This window comes from Passer domesticus, chromosome 18, assembly GCF_036417665.1.
Source record: "Passer domesticus isolate bPasDom1 chromosome 18, bPasDom1.hap1, whole genome shotgun sequence".
Classification (NCBI taxonomy): domain Eukaryota; kingdom Metazoa; phylum Chordata; class Aves; order Passeriformes; family Passeridae; genus Passer; species Passer domesticus.
Genome location: NC_087491.1, coordinates 5,346,699 through 5,364,744, shown reverse-complemented (window position 1 = coordinate 5,364,744; position 18,046 = coordinate 5,346,699). Strand labels below are relative to the sequence as shown.

The 18,046-nt window shown below is 44.7% G+C and overlaps 1 protein-coding gene and 1 long non-coding RNA gene across 4 annotated transcripts in view; one reads left to right on the top strand and one right to left on the bottom strand.

Annotated features, from left to right (window-relative positions):
* The window catches only part of PAPPA (pappalysin 1), a 179,858-nt gene that overhangs the window by 78,151 nt on the left and 83,661 nt on the right, over window positions 1–18,046 (bottom strand). For all 3 annotated transcript variants that reach the window (XM_064393828.1, XM_064393829.1, XM_064393830.1), the window contains exons 8-9: window positions 11,567–11,695; window positions 9,903–9,994 (exon numbers count right to left, since the gene is read on the bottom strand). In XM_064393828.1, the coding sequence (XP_064249898.1) occupies window positions 9,903–9,994; window positions 11,567–11,695 (221 nt within the window). The remainder of the gene's footprint in view (window positions 1–9,902; window positions 9,995–11,566; window positions 11,696–18,046) is intronic.
* Window positions 3,508–6,533, top strand: LOC135283261 (uncharacterized). Its single transcript, XR_010349103.1, has 3 exons — window positions 3,508–3,692; window positions 5,912–6,009; window positions 6,341–6,533. It is a non-coding gene; the product is annotated as an uncharacterized LOC135283261 (long non-coding RNA).

Genomic DNA, 18,046 nt, shown 5'->3' with positions numbered 1-18,046 from the left:
ATGTGTTTGGGATAAAAGAATACTCAGGGCCTACTTCAGCCCGATGACTTAATTCATACTCACATGGAGGGAAAGCAGCCCTTGAATAGCTGTGATCCAGGACAGTGTGTGATCCTAACAGAGGCTAATTTGTTCCTGATTATGCCTAAGACCCCAATAAATCTGTCTGCTCAGAGTCTGCAAAACCCGAGGGAGGAACCAAACAGAGAGACTGAGATGTCTGATTTAAATGGGGGCTGCCTAAATGATTAACCAAGTCCTGCTGAACTGCAGAACTGCTCACTGTCATGAGCGCTGGAGCTGTGCTGGCCCTGGAGTGCCACTGCATCCATGGGACAGCACTATGCACAGAAGCTGAGAGATGAGGCACCTACTTGCCTTTGTGTGCTCTGAAAAATGATGAGGGAAACTGGCTTTACAACCCTGGTTACTTCTAAGGAAGATCTGCTGCTCTCACCATTGACTCATCACACAGTGTGCAGAACTCTGCATTGAGGGCAGTGCCGGTGAGAACAGGGGAAGGCCTTTCCTGCCAGTGGGCTTCCCAATTCTGACTGATGGCAAACAGGGATTGTCATTAAATCCTTCCCAGACACGAGGGCACCAACCTTCAACAGCCAAATGTGGTGCATCACTGTGTGGGCTGCCAAAAACTAGCAGAGGTTCTTCCTTCAGGTGTTGAGCACCAGCTCTGACTGCAGATTCTTCCGGTGGTCTTGGATGATGGGCAGGTTACATGTTGAGCTTTACATTTTCATAAGCAAAGCAAAGAACAACCAGATTGTTTCTTCCTACAACTGCCCTCACAAAATAAAAACTAACAGGCTTTTTCCCTTTTTTCAGTGATAGGAACAGAGCTCAGTAATATTCATAGAGTCCTCCAGGCTCGGAGCCAGAGAGGACAGTGTCAGGAGTGGTGTATTTCTAGGAATAAGTAGCTAATGGCTTTATTCTTATAATGATGCAAAATGCTTTTTCTGTTCTCTTCTTGACTACTGTGACACTAAATGCATCCATGGCCTTGGCAACATGAGCTAATTTTTGTCTCCACAGAGGTCCAGAGGCTTCCAAGACCTGGTGATGGTTGGGGATTGATCACGCATGACCTGCACCATGAACTGTGTTCAACACTATGGACTTTGCTCTCCTAAGATGAATCTGATTGAAGGAGATATGGACAAAAGGAACACAAAGGATATCTGATTTGTCCTCAAGGAATAAATTACTTCAAAAAATTAAAAAGCAGTTGCCTGGAAATCCAGCTGAAATATAGAACAGTAAAATGCCTGCAGGCATAGCACCTGGCCGAAGGAGAGAGCATCTCTGGGGGATTAACAACAGATGATGGAGGATGCTGAGCTGAACTCAGGGAACACATTTTCATTCAGGCAACACAAGCTCCTTTTCCCTTAGAAAATTCTTACTGAAGGCAGAAAAACATTAGGCCGAAACCAAAGCTCCTGTCTTGCCCTTGTTTTGGGAAAAGGCAGTCTCCAGTTCAGCAAAGATTTCTGTGACATCTGGGAAACCTTGAAGGAGGTTCTGTGGCAGCATCAACCTGGAGAAGTGTGACTTGAGGAAACAAATTGGCAAGACCTGTTTTGCTAACTCATGAAGTCAGGCCTTAAGATCCAAAATAGTCTTGGGGCTCTTGTGCGTTGCACCAGAAAATTATACAAACTCCATCTCTCCTTGCTTCCTAAGCTGCCTGATCACAGTGTAAGAGACAGCTTTTTGTACCAAAATAAAGATCCCTCCTCTGGAGTGCAGAAATGAAAGGATGCCTGAGATAACACAGGTGATTTAGTGAGCACTGGGAAGCATGTACCAGAGCAGGTCTGGATAAGCAGGTAGTTTCCCATCTCCTTTACCAGTTGGAGGAGAAGCTGGAAAATCATCAGCAAAATGAGTGAAGATTTATAGAGGCCAGCAAGCAGACAGGCAGGATATACACTTATCTGTGATAGGCAGCCTTCCACCTCATGAAATAAAGAAAAAAGAGAGATAAAAAGATCCAATTCATAGCACAGGGCACATCCTCAAACAAGGCTTTGAATGTCCGAGCAGGGTCATCAAAGTGCTGGGGACAGACACTGGGGGCAGTTTCCTGTTTTCAGCCAGGACGCAGTGATTGGCATCGGCATAGTCTTCTTTTGTGCAGTAACTACCATTTTTTAAAAAGGCCAGACAAAAAAAGAGAAGTATTTTTAAGCTCAGCTGTTTACTTAGGGATGTTTCCAACTATAACAAGCCTCATGCCACATAACTATTTGTCCAGAAAAAAAAAAAGGAAAAATAAAAGGGGGGGGCAAAAATGCAGAAGCATTGTCTCAGAGTAACAAATTCTTGGAATGGAACAAGATTTGCATTTTAACCTCTGAAAGGTCTGTCCAGAGGTGTGCAGGCTTTCAGACACAGCAAAGGCCAAACTCCAGGCTCACTAAAGTCAGCAGCTTCTGCAGAAGCAGGGTTTTACCACCACGTCACTTAATCGGCATCTCCAGTACTGGTGTTTATGTTCACACAGAGGAGAAGAAATGTATCCAGAGGTTTCTATCACAAAAAGGGAAATAATTCCACTGCAGATCACATGAACTCAGCGGCTGAGTGACCGCAGAACCTGCTCCATTTATTTCTATGGGAGTTTCACCTTTGGCTTCAGTGGGAAGAGAGTGAATAATATGGCCTGCTTCCAGGATATCTGCTAATCTCTTCTTTAATATTGAAGAAGGCAGAGACAGAGATATTTCCTGCTACAGTAAAATATTCAAGAGTTACTTTCCTTCCTGGATGTTCTGATTGAAAGGAGGAAAACCATTACATGGAGCTTGGGCAGACCTTGCAGAATAAAGTCACATATCAATAAATGGTGACGTCTTCCTTCAATGAAATAAAACAGACACCTTGGAAATGAATGCAGCGTGGGTGTTGCAATCTACTGCGGAACATCCAGGGGCCTCGCAGGAGGCTTTTTTCCGTGGAATATGACAATCATGTCTGAGCATCTCCTGAGCAGAGCAGGCAGGGATAATGCCTTTGCAGAGTGAGGCTCCCTGGTAATTCAACTGCTTGTGGAAATGCATTCCTGGGCGTGACTGGCTTTCTTTGTGTGGTGGGACTCAGCTCCTCGCTATGATATAGCAGTCGGAGCACCAGAATTATGCAATTGATCTGCCTGCTGCAGACAGATACAATTACAATTCCCTCGCAGAGCCTGGCACTGAAATTTGATATTTCACCTCCAAGAACATGAGTCTTTGTCACTTAAGAGAAAGGATATTTCCCACAGCTGGCAGTGTTAGCAAGACCTTGTCTGATCTATCAGTGCCAAAGTGGCCATCTCCAACCCTGGCAATCAGGCATGGCCAACAGGACCCAACACAGCTATCTCTACCTGGCAACTAGGAATGGCCAACAGGACCCAACACAGCCCTCCCTAACCCTGGCAACCAGGAATGGCCAACAGGACCCAACACATCCATCTCCAGCCCTGGCAACCAGGTATTGTTGTAAGAGCACTAACACATATGTTCTCTTCCTACCTCACCTTGTTTCCCTCCCTGGATGGTTGGATAAAACAGTGCCAAGAAGATTTTGATATGCAGATTTATCAGCATAACTTGGAAACTGTTCAACTGAAAGTCTTGAGGTTTCTGTCACACAAGGGAGTAACCATCATGGTCATGAGAAAGGTGGGCAGCATGGCCCCTTGAGACACCTGGCACACTTGTTTGGGAGGAGGAACACAAGAGTAAAAACCCAGAGGTGCCATTCCCCAGGGAAAACAAAGTGCTTGTTTGTGCATGCAGTTGGATGTTACTGCAAAGGAAAGTCTTGTGCTCAGCCTCATCCTCAGCACAGTTGTTCTTGGGTCACAAAGGATGCTCTCAGGATGGGAGTCTGACCAGCTGTGGAAGCCTCTCAGATCCACGGAGAGTAATGTGTGAGGGATGAAACAAGCAGAGGAGTAGCTCTCCTGCTGGACTCTCATTGTAGCTGTGTCCTAAAAATTAAAGCTGGATTGAGCTGGGTTGGAGTCACTGGCCTAGGGAAAAATGCAGGCAAATACCACTCCAGCCCACATTCTCCCCCACAAAAAAGCATCTGTCCTTTGTATTTTGCTGCCCGAGATGTCTGCTCTCTCTGCTCTGTGGCTCAGCTGGCCTTCCTAGGATTGCACTATTAATGATGACAGTCTGAAAATCACTTTAAGAGACTTTACGAGGATTCTGTGATTACTAACTTGCCAAATGAGTGCTTAGACATTTCAGAACATGCAGCCACACTTCTGCGAGCTGCAGGAAACAGTCAGCTTCAAAGTATTTGCCTTAAGCTGAAGGAGTCACACAAATATCATCTGAATAACCCCGGCCAGTAAATTCATGACTATTTGCCATGAAATTCTGTTATAGAACCTCAGCTGCTTTAACAACAGCCACACTCTTTCCCAAGCTCCTTGGTCAATGCTTTCACCTTATTGATGCCCTGGGAGATGCTGAGTTTCTCTTGCAAGGTGGCTCTGTTTCTCCCATGCTGTTGTTCTACTGAAAGCCCTCGGCAGGGTCAGCCAAGGCCTATTTAATGCTGGTGAAAGAAGGCAAAATCACCATTAGCTGCTGCATGGGGCCACGGTTTGGGCAGCCAACGCTGTGTTCCTGTGCAGTAGTATGAGGAAGGGAGGGGGAGAGGATGGGAGAGCTCTCAAAGCATGCCCACAATGAATATGGATGGTCATCCATCAATTTATTTTAAGCACATTACTTCTCTGTCAGAAAGGGAAAAAAGGAAAAAGAAAGAAAGGAAAGAAAAGACATATAAAATTAGGTTTGTGTCACTCATTTAACACTGCAATTTCCCCAGAGGATTATGCACCAAACAGAGATAGCAAGCTCATGAATATTAATCATTTCCCTGAATGCAATGCAGCCCGCCAAACAATAAGATTAGGGGAAAGTGCTATGCTTAATTTATGGATAATGGGAGAGGTAAAGGATAGAGCTCCCACAAAGGTAAGGCTCACAGCTGGAGGGAGAGGCCTCTGAGGAGGAGGAAGACAGATCCAGATTTGTAAGGTAACAGAAAAACATTTGGGGCCAAGCAGGAGCAAAAGAAAAGGTGTTTAAGGATCATTGTCAAATTAAAATAATACTTCTCCCTGAACAACCACTGATGACTAATGTTTCAAGCATGCCAGAAATTGGTGGTAAATTCAAGAGCTAGATATATTTATTTTCTCTTTGCCTCTGCTCTCTGTCTTTTCTTTGTATTTTATATCCCTAAGGCCCTGATCCCACACACCACTGAGATGTGTGTCTAACCTGAAACATTCCCATTCTTCAGGGTGACCACTCCCATCTGGAAGTCAGTGGAAGTGCTGCCCTGTTTTGCTGTAAAAAGGCTTTAGCCAAGAGTCCCTTATAAGCAAAGGAGATAAAGTATGGCAATAATAACGCCAATAAGATGTGACTGAAACCCCTATAAATTACCTGGCAAACTTAAGGGGAGATAGAAGTTCTGGAGCTACTTCCCAGCTGTGTTTCAATGTGTCTATCAGTCTTTACTCATCTCTTTTCATATTACTTTCTCTCCCCCTCCCTCCCTTTTTATTGATCTCTGCATCTTTTTTATTATATCCTTCTCTTTCTTCAGCACTGGTGAGCTAAATCAATGCATAATGCACATCCCACTCCACAAAAGGAATGCAAATGAAAGCTGGGCTCTTTTTCAATGTCCCACATATATCTGGGTGTGCAGTGCTGGTGTGTGGGAGAGTGCATGCCAAGGACAAGGTGCTCAGCTGTGCCTCAGACACCCATTTCTCAGCACTCTGCTGGGAATGGATCAAGTGCTAAGCCCCAGGTTCCCACCACTGTGAATCATAACTCTTACAAATGGGGTCTGTTTTACACAGGACACGTCAGGTTGAACTTGGCTGAGATCTGCGGTAACCACAAAAATCTGTTATCTCCAGAGTGATCAGGAGCAAGGTGAAAGGAAAGCAGCCCAGAGGTAGGAGAGGGGTGCATCAGTCACACAGACGTGGCTTGGAATCACCTGTCTCCTACTAATCAAAAGGCAAAGTGAAACTTTCCCCATGGGACAAAATTCTGTGTAGAAAAGATAAAAATATGCAAAATCCACTACAGGAAGCGGCTGTGGGTGGGGGGAGAAAAGGTAGAGATGATAAATTTCACGATGGGGAAGGACGAGACTGCTGCAGAACTTAAAAAGCGGAGCACTGCCAGATGCTTCCATTAATTAATTAATTAATCTCACTGTCGCTCTTCAGCATGTTGCAGGAAGAAAATGCTATTAATCTTTTCTCTTTTCTGTTGCTCAGCTTTGTGCTTGGAGAAGGCCAGGACAGACTGACAGTGAGACCACACAGTTTTCTTCCCTGCCTCCCTCCTTCCTTCCCCCGCGCCCCTCCTCCCTGGCAGAGCAGATTGATCCACTGTTATCTGATTAGAGAGGAAAGAAGGAGGAAAAACAAAAGCAAGACTAAAAATAAAAAGAAGTGTAATTTTATTACAGGCACTAGTGCAAAGTGTCTTGAGAGCCTTGTGCCATTTAGTCAAAGGAAAGTTGGACCAATTAAAAAAGCCCATAAACCCCATGATCCTAAAAAGCAAAGAGAGTGAGAGAGGCAAAGGGACACCTGCAAACAGGCTGCCTCCATCCCTGGAAATATCCAGAACGCAGCTGAACATGACCCTGAGCAACATGCTCCAACTTTGAAGCTGGTTCTAACTTTGAAGTTGGCCCTCCTTGGACCAGAGACCTCCAGAGACTCCTCTGAACCTAAATTATTCTGTGATTCATGTCTCTGAATCTAAAGCCTGGTGGTGCTTGCGGGCTCTGTTGTATTTTTCTCCTACCAAGTGAGGTGACTTGCGTGGTCTCTGCTTTAGGAGGCAGGAGCCCACTTGGGCTTTGCCATCAAACCTCCTCCTCTGGAACCCGCCCACGACGCCCCTTCAGCCCCGTCTTTAGCAAACAAAATGTTTAGCAGTTCTTTCCAGCCACGTGGGACCCAATCCTGCAGACAATTTGTGACAAGCATTGCATTCACTGTTGTGGTTAGATTTGCTGAAGTCTAAAGAATGCCTTGTGGTAGTTCAGAAACATGCCTGGAAGAAAGCATTTGCAAGATCAAACCCTGAGGCCCCCGATTCAACAAAGCCTCTGAACATGTGTTTGAGGCTCACTGAATTCTTTGGTGAAGGGGAGTGATTCCCGGGGCTCTGAAGAGCTACATAATACAACAAGAACATCACTGAAAAAATAACACTCTCTGAAATAACTGCTTGTTGTTCTACAGGATTATAACATGTGTTAGCCTTGTAAACATGGAAATAAATTGCACTTATTTTTCTGTGCTTCTGAAACGGAGACCCAAGAATTCTGTGTTTTCCACGAAAATACCCCACCAATATCAAAGAAGATTTTTGTTCAGCTTAAGGCAGAAGATTAGGTGTGATATTGTTAGATTGTGGAGAATGCTGAATGTCTGCTCTTTTTTACTATTATTTATTATGTAATATGTACAGCCACTCACTTCCCCAACATCTTTATATTTTCTTGTGAGGTTTTAATGCTTGATATACCAAGCAGAATATAAATCAGCACTGTTCATTTGTCTGAAAGACAAACTGGCAGTGTCTCCTTAGCTCTTGGGGTCATAATTCATGGTGGTCCAGCTACCACAAGAGCCATGAGGATGTGTTTCACAGGTATTAGCTCCTCTGAACATGTCCTAGAGACCTGAAGGCTGTGTTTGCCTGAGAACAGCAGTGGGGCTCCCTCACAGACCCTGCAGAAACACTGAGCCCATCACCACCACAGCAGTCACATCAGAACAACTTTTGAAGTCACACAACCAAACATTTTTAAGGTCTCTGTTCCTGCACCTTCCCTTTGATTCAGCTAATTTGATTCATCTGAGTCCCTATATTCAATATTTCACAAGGAATTTGATATCATTTGTTTTGTAATCCAGGATCTGTGCAAACCACAACCTTCCAAAGCCCGTGACAAACAAACAACTTTTTTGCCCCTGGAATTCCCCTCTCCTTTCCAACACAAGCAAATCTGAAAACCCACTTCCTCTGTCATGGAGTAGAAAAATCTGTATGTTTTAGTTGCTTTATTTTCTAGGCAGACTGCTGTCAGGCAGCCTTGTTCCACACTCTCAGGAAGCCCTGTTGCTGCTCCTGGAGTTGGATGAGGGATGGATGGTTGGATGATGGTAGGTGGATGACACAACTGGACTCATGATCTTAAAGGTTTTCCCAACAAAACCAATCTCATGATTTTATATAAAAAGGCATAAAGCAGAGTGTTGCATACCGCTAGGACACCAGTGTGCGGTCCAAGGCTTGGGACACCCCACTTTTACTCCTGTCCATGGACTTATTTGGAGCATTTTGCAGCTCCCACCCAGCCCACATCACCTGGTTTCCTGGAAAACTGATGGGCATCCTAATGTAATACTGGGATGTGGTGAAAGCATAGACCTGGACCAAGGAATTCAGCCCTGCTGTAGAGCAGGGTGATACAGACACAACCATCCAGCACCAGCCCAAATCCTTGCTGGAACCGGCCTCACACCACGCCTGATGTCTGGGGAACCCAAAACATTCGCGTAAGTGTTTATCCCACTTTCAAAATATTATGACTAAAATCTTGCAGTGCTTGAGGCTCTAAGGCAGCAAGTTACTTGAAACATAAATGTAACTCCAAGACCACCAATTGTCGCAATTAGTCTCCACCATAAATTTCCCTGATTTCAATAGAACAATTTACATATGTAAATAAGTACATCACCAAATCAGGCCTCAAGTCTCACTCACAGTGTGGGAAGCTGAAGTTAAAATGTAGCTGTTGTGATGAGCCAAGCAGTCCCGTTTACCACCCAAAGGAAACATGGTGCCTGTGAGGTCCATTCTACGTTGCTCCAGGCACAAGAGATAATGGTCAAATTGCCAAAAAAAGGCAAATGTCAGACTTGCAAACACTACAGTATCTGCTGAGGACTGATGCCCTGAGCTGAAGGCATGGGATCACTACATGGGTGTTTGCTTGGGCAGTCCAGATAAGGAATCTCATAAAATGTCTTGAGAAAAAGCCGACCCTTTATAAACATTAACTTTGGTTCCTGAAACTCTGCATGTTTTGTTCTTTCCCAGACCTCACAGACCCCTGGGTGGAAAAAGCAACCCCACAACGTGGGGCTACTCCACAGAAGGTGCAGTGTAAATTGGTTTCCATTTCCCTTCTCTGTCCCCAGCATTCCTAGAGAGTTTAATAAATATGTAAAGCTCGAAACTGCAGCTCCGATAGCTCGAGCATCTTCCGGCCATTGTGCTTACAGGTTTTGCTAATCAGAGCAAACCAGGCTTGCAAATGAAATCTGATTAAGTAGTTTTCACCTCTGAAAAAGGGGATTAGCCAGACCTTTGATCCTCAGATATTGATTTGCAACTCAAAGGAGGTGTGACCTCAGCTGGACTTGCTTCTGGTCTCAGTCCCTTCCCCTTTCACTCCTCCTCCTGTTTACCAGAAAAAAAATCAGTTCATGTCTTCTCACGTAGTCAGATCTAAAGCCTATTGAAGCCAGTGGAAAACCACCCACTGACTTCAATGGGCTTTGGATCAGTCCCACAATGGCTGACTTAGCCCTAAGTCCTGGGCTGTTTCAAAGCCAGCAGAACCAATTTCCCATCAAAATGACCAGAAGCTGGGAAGATATGTTCACCTTTCAAACCTACAAATTCCACCTTTTTTCTCTCTCCCATGACAACTCTTCAGCTGGAAATGCTGAAAGTACTGCTGGTTTTTCCCTTGCACTCTGTGTTGGGCTGTTGCCCACCGTGGGTCTGAGGGCTCTGAGCCTGACTTACCGATGCAATTAAAGGACAACTCCTGCAGGCAGAACAGGGAACAGCCATCACCGTTTATCTTGTTCATGTCATCACATTCTTCCCCCAGCTCTCTGCAGGCAAAAAGCAGTCAGCAGGCAAAGTGACATCAGCCTCATGGTCTGTGTAACCCCACTGAAGAACCCCAAAGCCCTCATATCTTGTACAGCAGCTTTGTGTAGCCAACCCCTAAAATACCTCTCCCTTCCTCCTTAAGGGAGCCTCCTGGCTTCATCCTTTTCATTATTCCTTATCCACAGGCTTGCCTGGCCAGCTCCCTGCTGCACATGTGGATACCACTTGCTGTCCTCTGATGAGGATATGAGCAACTTCCTTCATAACTGGTGTGGCTGTAGCTCAGCAGGTGGGGAAAAAGAGAACAGGAATCTCTGAAACTCTTTGTATTAAATCTGGAAGGGCCAGGCTGTGACCCCAGCATGGGAATAACAAGGCATAAAGCCTGGAGCGTGGCTATTCCAGGTGGCAGAACTCAGAGGAGAGCAGTCAACAGGGAGCAAGGGGTGTTGGGGATGGGTCCTGCCTCGTGCCAACCCACACGGCTGAGGCAGCTTGTGGGGAGAAGAGTGGGAACCAGATGAGAAAGGGGCTGCCACAGCTGCAAGTGGGGCCACAACCAACCAAGCTGTGACACAGTCTGGTTCCTGCTCGCTCCTGAGGCAGCTCAGCTATTGTTTGACACTTGCTGCAAAGCCACAAGTGATGTTTGAGGAATGTGCAAACATAACAGTAGCAGAAAAGTTATGTAAAGCAAAATTAATCTGTCTTTCTCCACCTCTCTTTCCAGGATTGCCCTGGATTCATGTGTTGTTTGATTGTTTTCTTTGCTTTCCTTGCCTGTTGAGCCTCTTCCTGCAAATATTTGCTGCCAGGTATATCATCTGACAGACTTGTGCTGTGTGATTGCTGATCAGCATTATTTCAAGCAAATAATACTGGCTGGATTAAGCACTTGCTTGTTGTTACTTCCATAGTTTAAATAATTAAATTACCTAATGCCAGGAAGCTTTGAAGCAGCAGCCTTAAGGGCCAACATAGTAAAGGAATAAACTATAACTTACTTGTGAAGGATTGTTTTACATTTTCAGTGGCCTGGGGACTGGTGAGAGGGGAGCTGATTGAGAACATGCAATTCCCAGCACTCTCCCTCCGAGGCCAAATCTATCACTTCCAAATGCATCCCAGCTCTGGTGGTCAGTCAAACAAGGGGTTGCACCAGGAACTTGGCCCCAACACGTGGCAGGGTTTTACCCAGCTGTCACACACATGGGACAGCATCGAAGGCTGTGTGAATTTTTCCTGCTCCAGGTCTGTGCAGGAAATGTCACATCCATGTATAAAGATACAGATACATGGCAAACAGCATAAACAGCACAGAGCATCCTTGCCTATCGATCCTGCTGTCTGGACTCCATTATCTGTATCTCTGTCTGTATCTCCTGGTGCCAGGAGAGAAGGGCCTATGTTACAATTAAATGTCATCATCCCAGTAATCATCAAGCACGTGAGTCATTATCTACAGATGAGAGCCAGCCTAACCTAAGGAGACATCAGAGGTCATCAATTCTTTCCTAGCCTCAGATTCTGGCTGAGGAGATGTGCCCAGATTTATCTGTTTGCTCACTTACATTTGGATAATCCCATCTCCGCAGTATCCACTCCCAGAGATGTAAACGAGGGCGGGGGACGGCTCGCTCTCCTCCATCCCGGACACAATGACCACCTGGTATCTGTACGTGGTCCCGTCGCTCAGCTCCCTGCCAGACAAAAGGAAAGTCAGTCATTCATACAACAAAGGCAGCAGCAGCAAAGGGCAGAGAAAGAGGGACCGGAGCAGGGTTTGGCTGCCAAAAAAGCAAGGTACAGTTCGATCAGCTCCTCCCTGCGATCCTACCTTGTTTTGACGTGATTAATTCTGGGTTGGGTGCCTTTTTTTTGTGAGCACAATCAGCACTACCTTTGTCTATGCTTGATTTATGCACAACTCTGATATAGGTGCAGTTCTTGACCACCTGACAGCTACACCATTTCCTGATGAAAACAATTATTTCGGTGAGTTGCTGCTTTCATCTCCACCTGCTGCAGAGGTGGCATTGCAGTGACACCGTGGCAGTGGCAACTCTCACCATGAGTAGTGGGAAACACTGAGATTATCACCAACAGTCAACAGTACTTCAACACCTGAAGAACTAGCCCTCTTCCTCACTGTGTTCAGCCTTAGACACTTCTGTTCCATGTCAGGGACAGCAAGTCTGTGCCGCAGTTAATTTAAGGAATTTAAAATACCCTGTTATTCATTATTATTATAAATACTCATTATTTCCTGAGCAGCCCTGAGCTCAATCCAGCTGCACCTGGAGCCAGTGGGAATGTGATGATTAGTGTAAGCTGAGGATGTTTCAGTGATGGACGAATAAGTTATCCACATCACATATGGACATTAAAACAGAAGAATTAAAAAGTTGGTTTCTTCCAGAGCAAAAAATAGGATCCACACCACAGCACAGGATCAGGGTATTAGCATTGAAATATTTACAGAAAGAATTAGCAAACTGTTACATATTTATGCAAAGCCATAATTACCTAAAACCTGTCCATCTGTAAATGAGAAAGAATATTTTTCATATGTAATATGGGAATAATATAATCCTAATAAAAATGTTTCGCTCTTTTACACTATCAAGACTCAAAACCTTCCTCAAAGAAACTCATTTGTTGTCCTCATTGTGCCGATTTGTAAAGACATGGAGTGGCCAAAGCAAAATGATTTGCTCAAAGTCATCAATCAGGTTAATTGCAGAGCAGGAAAGGCAACCCAGCTCTTCCTAAGCCCGCCAGTCCTGTGCTCACTGTGCTCACATTGCCCCAATTACTGACAGCAATATACATGGCTTTTTGTCACAGGAACTTGGTCAAAAAGCATCTACTAATGAAGTGTGTACTACGAGGAGATAAATCTACTACGCAGAGCAGCAAAGCCATTGAAGTGGATATCAATGAGTTACTGAAATCTTCAGGTTCATGAAATAAGTATCTCCTTACAACATTCATTAAATTAACAATCATGACTTAAACTCCAATATCCCACATTATATTTTACAACAAAGCTGTTTCTCATGGGTACTGTGCCTGCAAAAAAAAAACTGGCATTGAATGAATTGCAGGCCAAGAGCACTGGGATCTGACTCTTTGTTACTGCACATGGCAATGGAATGGGAGTGCAACTCAGTGGAAGGAAAACAGAACTGGCTTTCTCATTCCTTCTGCACCTGATTCCTGTCAGCAACAGTCCATGGCTCCTATTAGCTAAATTTGAGAGTTCATGTAGCACAAACAGTATCTTAATTCACCTACAGGCTGGGGAGATGTCTACCCAGATATTGGTAAGACTGTTTATTCAATCAAAGTGAAAAGTTTCAAACTTCTGCCCCTTGGGGCTTGTTTAAAGCAACTGTTTTTCTGGGGGAAAAAAGAAATTATAGGAAGCAACTAAAGTGGCCAAACACACACTGTAGTAAAATAATGAGGGTTTTCCTTTAGATTTCACTCCCAGATAAATCCACTTACTGAGATGGGAGGTTTTCATATATACTGATGAAATCAAAACAGAGCCAAGCTTTGATTATTTCTCAAGTTCTGTCTCAAAACCATCTTAATACCATTTGTAAAATATTTAAGATTAGCAAGTACACTTGCAGAAATGTGGATTTTGTCACTGGGGATTTGTTAACCACAAAAAAAAAAAAATCAATTTTTGAAAATGGTAACAAATGAACAGTTGGGGCAGCTGCAAAATAAATAAGGAATAAGGCCATCCTGCTTTCTGATGCACTGAGATTGCAGTCCTGAGTGTGAAATAGGAGTTTGCGGATTCTGATTTTTGGTGTGATTTCCACCAATACCTCCAGGTGATGAGGCAGGCTAAGAGCAGTGAGCGCCCCTTGCACATGGCCTTTACTGGAGGGAAGTATTTGTGTGCACATGTAAGCAAAGGGACAACAGGAAAAGCTCACACTTGTTTGGAAGTTTTCAGAATACAGTGGAGGAAAACCTAGAATCAAATCAAGCACAAGGAGAATATGGTGGTTATGAATTATGAGGTGGCTGGAGATGGATGTGTACATGGATGAATAAGACAGAAAATTGGAAATTAAAATTATTAGGTGGGGAGAACTCTGACCTATTTATGGATTAAGAATGGAGAACTTTGTTTGGAGTACATTGGCTGCTGGCTGTGCTCTAACCGTGTCACCTGCTGCACATCAGGGAGGGGAGATATCCAACTGCAACCTGCTCAAAGATGGAATGCTCGTGGAACTTTGTGTTGTGATAGGCAAATGACCCTCCAAATTTAGTAACAAAAAAACCCTCTAAACAAAAACAAAAAAAAACCCCACCCCAAAACCCGAAAAAACTTAACCCATTTATTCTCCAAAAAGAAGGTGAACAAAATCTCTGCCTCCTTACATATTATTTGCACAGTCTGGTTCCCCTTACTGCTCTGCAGTTTGGGCAGAAAATAAGAGTTATTAAGTTATTTATGCTTATGATACCCCAATATCCTTGTCTTAGGTTAAAATACAAAGAAAGGAAAGAGAAATGCCTGGGGATATGTGGTCCCTGTAGAGTAATGGCAGGTCCCCAGAGAGGCCAGTCCTCCCCATCCACATCCCAAATCCCCTTCTGAGCAACCTGAAGCTTCACAGTCTTCCCTGCACTGGGGAACAGCAGGGGAGCCCCAGGGTGTGCCATCCAGGGCAGCACCAATGAACCAGCTGTGCCCAGAGGAGCTGGGAAATGGGATGTTTGCTCCAGAGGGACTCTTCAGCACCACACACAGAGCTGGAGATGTGGTTGGACTGGAACATCAAAAAAACACCTCAGAAACTCAAAACTGAAGCCATCATGGTTTCAACTAACCTTGGCCTGACACAACGAGTGACAAGAAGCTGACTGAGATGCATGTGGCATTTCACGATTCAACAACTGGAACGTGAGATACTTATATACTCCTGAACTGTTAAATGTGTCATATTGGCTGCAAGAGTTTCAGCATTCCTTCACAGTGCCCACATTTTGGAGAAATATAGCTGTTAAAGGGATGATATGTGCAATACCCCAGGCAGTAATCCAGCCCCATAGTGAAGGAGGGAGGAAGGAATGCAAGGGGAAGGGTTTATTCCCTCTCTATAGATATAGGATAGCAAGGTTGATAGTTCAGACTGTATCTGGAGATGTCAGCAAGACAAGCTGTGCTCCAAGTGGTGACAAAAGTGTGATTTTTGACCATTTAATTCCTCTGCCACTTTGCCTGGGAGCTGGTGGCACAGTGACAACAACAAGGGGCCCTTTAGACTCTGCTGCCAGGCAGGACCCAGCATACGGTGGCTCTGTGAGAGGCAACTTAAGGAAGTGAGAGAAAAGAACATCTTTAACATCAAGGATGTGAACAAACACTCTTCAAATGTATATCTACGGTCTTTTAATGACCTTTTCCAGAACTGAGTAAGCTGCATTGATCGCTGCAGCTTCCGCCTGTGGGGAGGCAGCCTTATTAAAAAGCAATGACTCAAGCCCTCTGCTTAGAGGGGGAATTAGGACGTGCCGTGTGAAATACCACAAGGGCAACTTTCCTGTCTGCTGTGGCAAGTGGCAGATCCAGGGTCAGGAATATAGAACCCTCTAATTCTTTTCCTGTTTTTACTGGAGAGGCTGGGCGGTGGAGTTAATCTTGCTCTCTCTCTCCCCCAGGCAAGGGACCTCTGCTCTCAGTTTGGGTGTTCCTGGAAAACTTAGTGGGAATAGTTATACCTGTGGGAAGTTGTTTTTTACTCAGACCAAGGTGGGTTTAAAGGATCATTGAATTTACAGAACACTCATGTCCTTGGGTTCCAGCAGACCTGCAAAGGCTGACGCTGCCCCAACCACATGTTCCCTGTGCATGCTGTAGGGTTTCAGGACCTGAGGACACACTTAAGATGCAGTGAAAGAACTGAGGGAGAGTAAACATCCTATGCCTCTTTTCCTCTTACCATGGCATATATGTTTTTCCTACTACAAATAACAGCAGGATGGTTTCTTATACAGCAAAGACTTGTTTCCAACATAATTGAAAATATCCTTAAGGCTGAGCCCAGCTTCTGCCCTATGAAAAGACAAATGGTCAGACAGCAGTGAAAGCAGACAGTGTTCCTCTCATTTAAGGACAAGATGACACAGGCTTAAGCATCTCCAATTAAATTACAGCTGTCACAGCCAGTGTTGTGTGAAACAGGCAAATTCTACACCTGAAGTGTCCTCATGAAGGACCCATTTGTCTTTGAACTTAAACAGCCACCAAACACTTGAGACAAAAGATGACATTTCCTTGTAATCTCTCTGCAGCCCTGAAAGAGTCCTGGTCTGCTGGTGACAGCCCTGCTTCCCTCTAACACTGTCACCTTTGCTCTTCTCTAGCAAGGAAGTCTTGCTGAGCAAAACAGGAAATCTGCTGGCAGCAAACAGCATCAACGCCACATCTTCCCTCGTTGCAATGCTTTAGATCAGCTGCCAGGGTGGACAGGATTACAACCACAAACAGAAGAGCTGAAGGTCTACACTATCCCTTGCCCTGTCAGACACAGCCTGGAGCTGTCCAGTCTGCCCCCACGTGCTGCTTACAGCCTCTGAAAGTGCCAGTTCCAGAGGTCCTGAATTACCCCAAATACTCACTAACACCATGGTGTTTACAGGTTTCACTATCCTCAAGTACTCCAGAAGTAGCTGATAAAGAGTAAGCCAGGGGGACAAGGTCACTTCAGGACAGTCCAAACAGATCTGCTCCCCAACTTCCATTCTTTTCCCCTCATTGCCATTGACTGCACAAATACAACTGTTTTCTTCTTCTTCTCTCTCACACATGCTCCCCCTTGCTCTGCCTTTTTTTAATAAAAATGGCATGAGAAGCACGGCAGAAGATAATGAAGAGAATTCCTGCCTGGCTCTGCAGTCAGGAGAGGGGAGGGGTGGGATGCTGTAAACACAAGAAGGACGTCAAAAATCCCAAGCTCTTGCACTGGGCTGTTATTTCAGCTGTGGTCCAAGCTCTCCCTGTTTGGATAAGCCCAACAACATGGCAGATGCAAAGGCCTCAAAACAACTCTCTTGCCTCTCTCTCAGATACTGAGCTGACTCAGAAGACACAAATGCCAAGGAAACAACCTTGGAGAAGCTTTTCTCTCTGTCTCTATGAGGAGAGGGGTGCCAACAGGGACCACATGTTTGCTCTGTGCCTTCCAGCTTTTTTATGATTTGTTTGCAAGCACAGGATTTGTTTACAAAACATAGTAGATGAAAACTCAAGAGCTGGATGGGTCACTGGGCACTGTATGGTGGATTTCTGCTCCCAAACTCAAACCTGAACTGTGTGTTTCCAAGGAAGAACCACGGAGCAGCCAACAGCCTGAATAGATAATCTCAGCTGAGCACTTGGTGGGTACATTCTGTACCAGCAGGACTCTGTGCTTTCTGAAGCCCAGACTCAACTTTTGCTTCTGGCTGTGTCAGAAAGTTTAACTAACACCTAAACCAGCCACCTTACCCACTTATGCAATAACCCATGGGCTTGGGACTAAAGTCAGAGGTTAAAGGATCGAATGTATTAGAAAAGGAAAATATCCTTTGATCCTTGGAATATTTCTAGGAACCAAAGCCACCACCAACTCTCATAATCACCACAAATCCAAACCAGGCAATGAGTTTGCAGCTCTGCTCTCGCCTCCGTTGGTGTAAATCTCAAGTAGCTCAGTAAAACACTGCAGGTTTAAACCACTGCAATTCAGCTGTTCATCTGTCCCTCTGAGGTGCATTTGCTGCTCAGAGCAGCTCCATGACTGCACAAGATGCCCAAGGGCAGGATTACATGTCTACTCTGAAACTCAGGTCCTGTTTAAGACCTTAAACACACTTGATTTTGAACACTTTTTTTTTTTTTCTTTTTTTTTTCTTTTACACATATTGTTCTCCTTTGTCTTTCATGCAAGGACTGTTAAGTTTTCTAAGTAGCAAATCTATAGATATGTATACAACTGATTAACTCCCGCAGACTTTTATATAAGCAAGCATTTGCC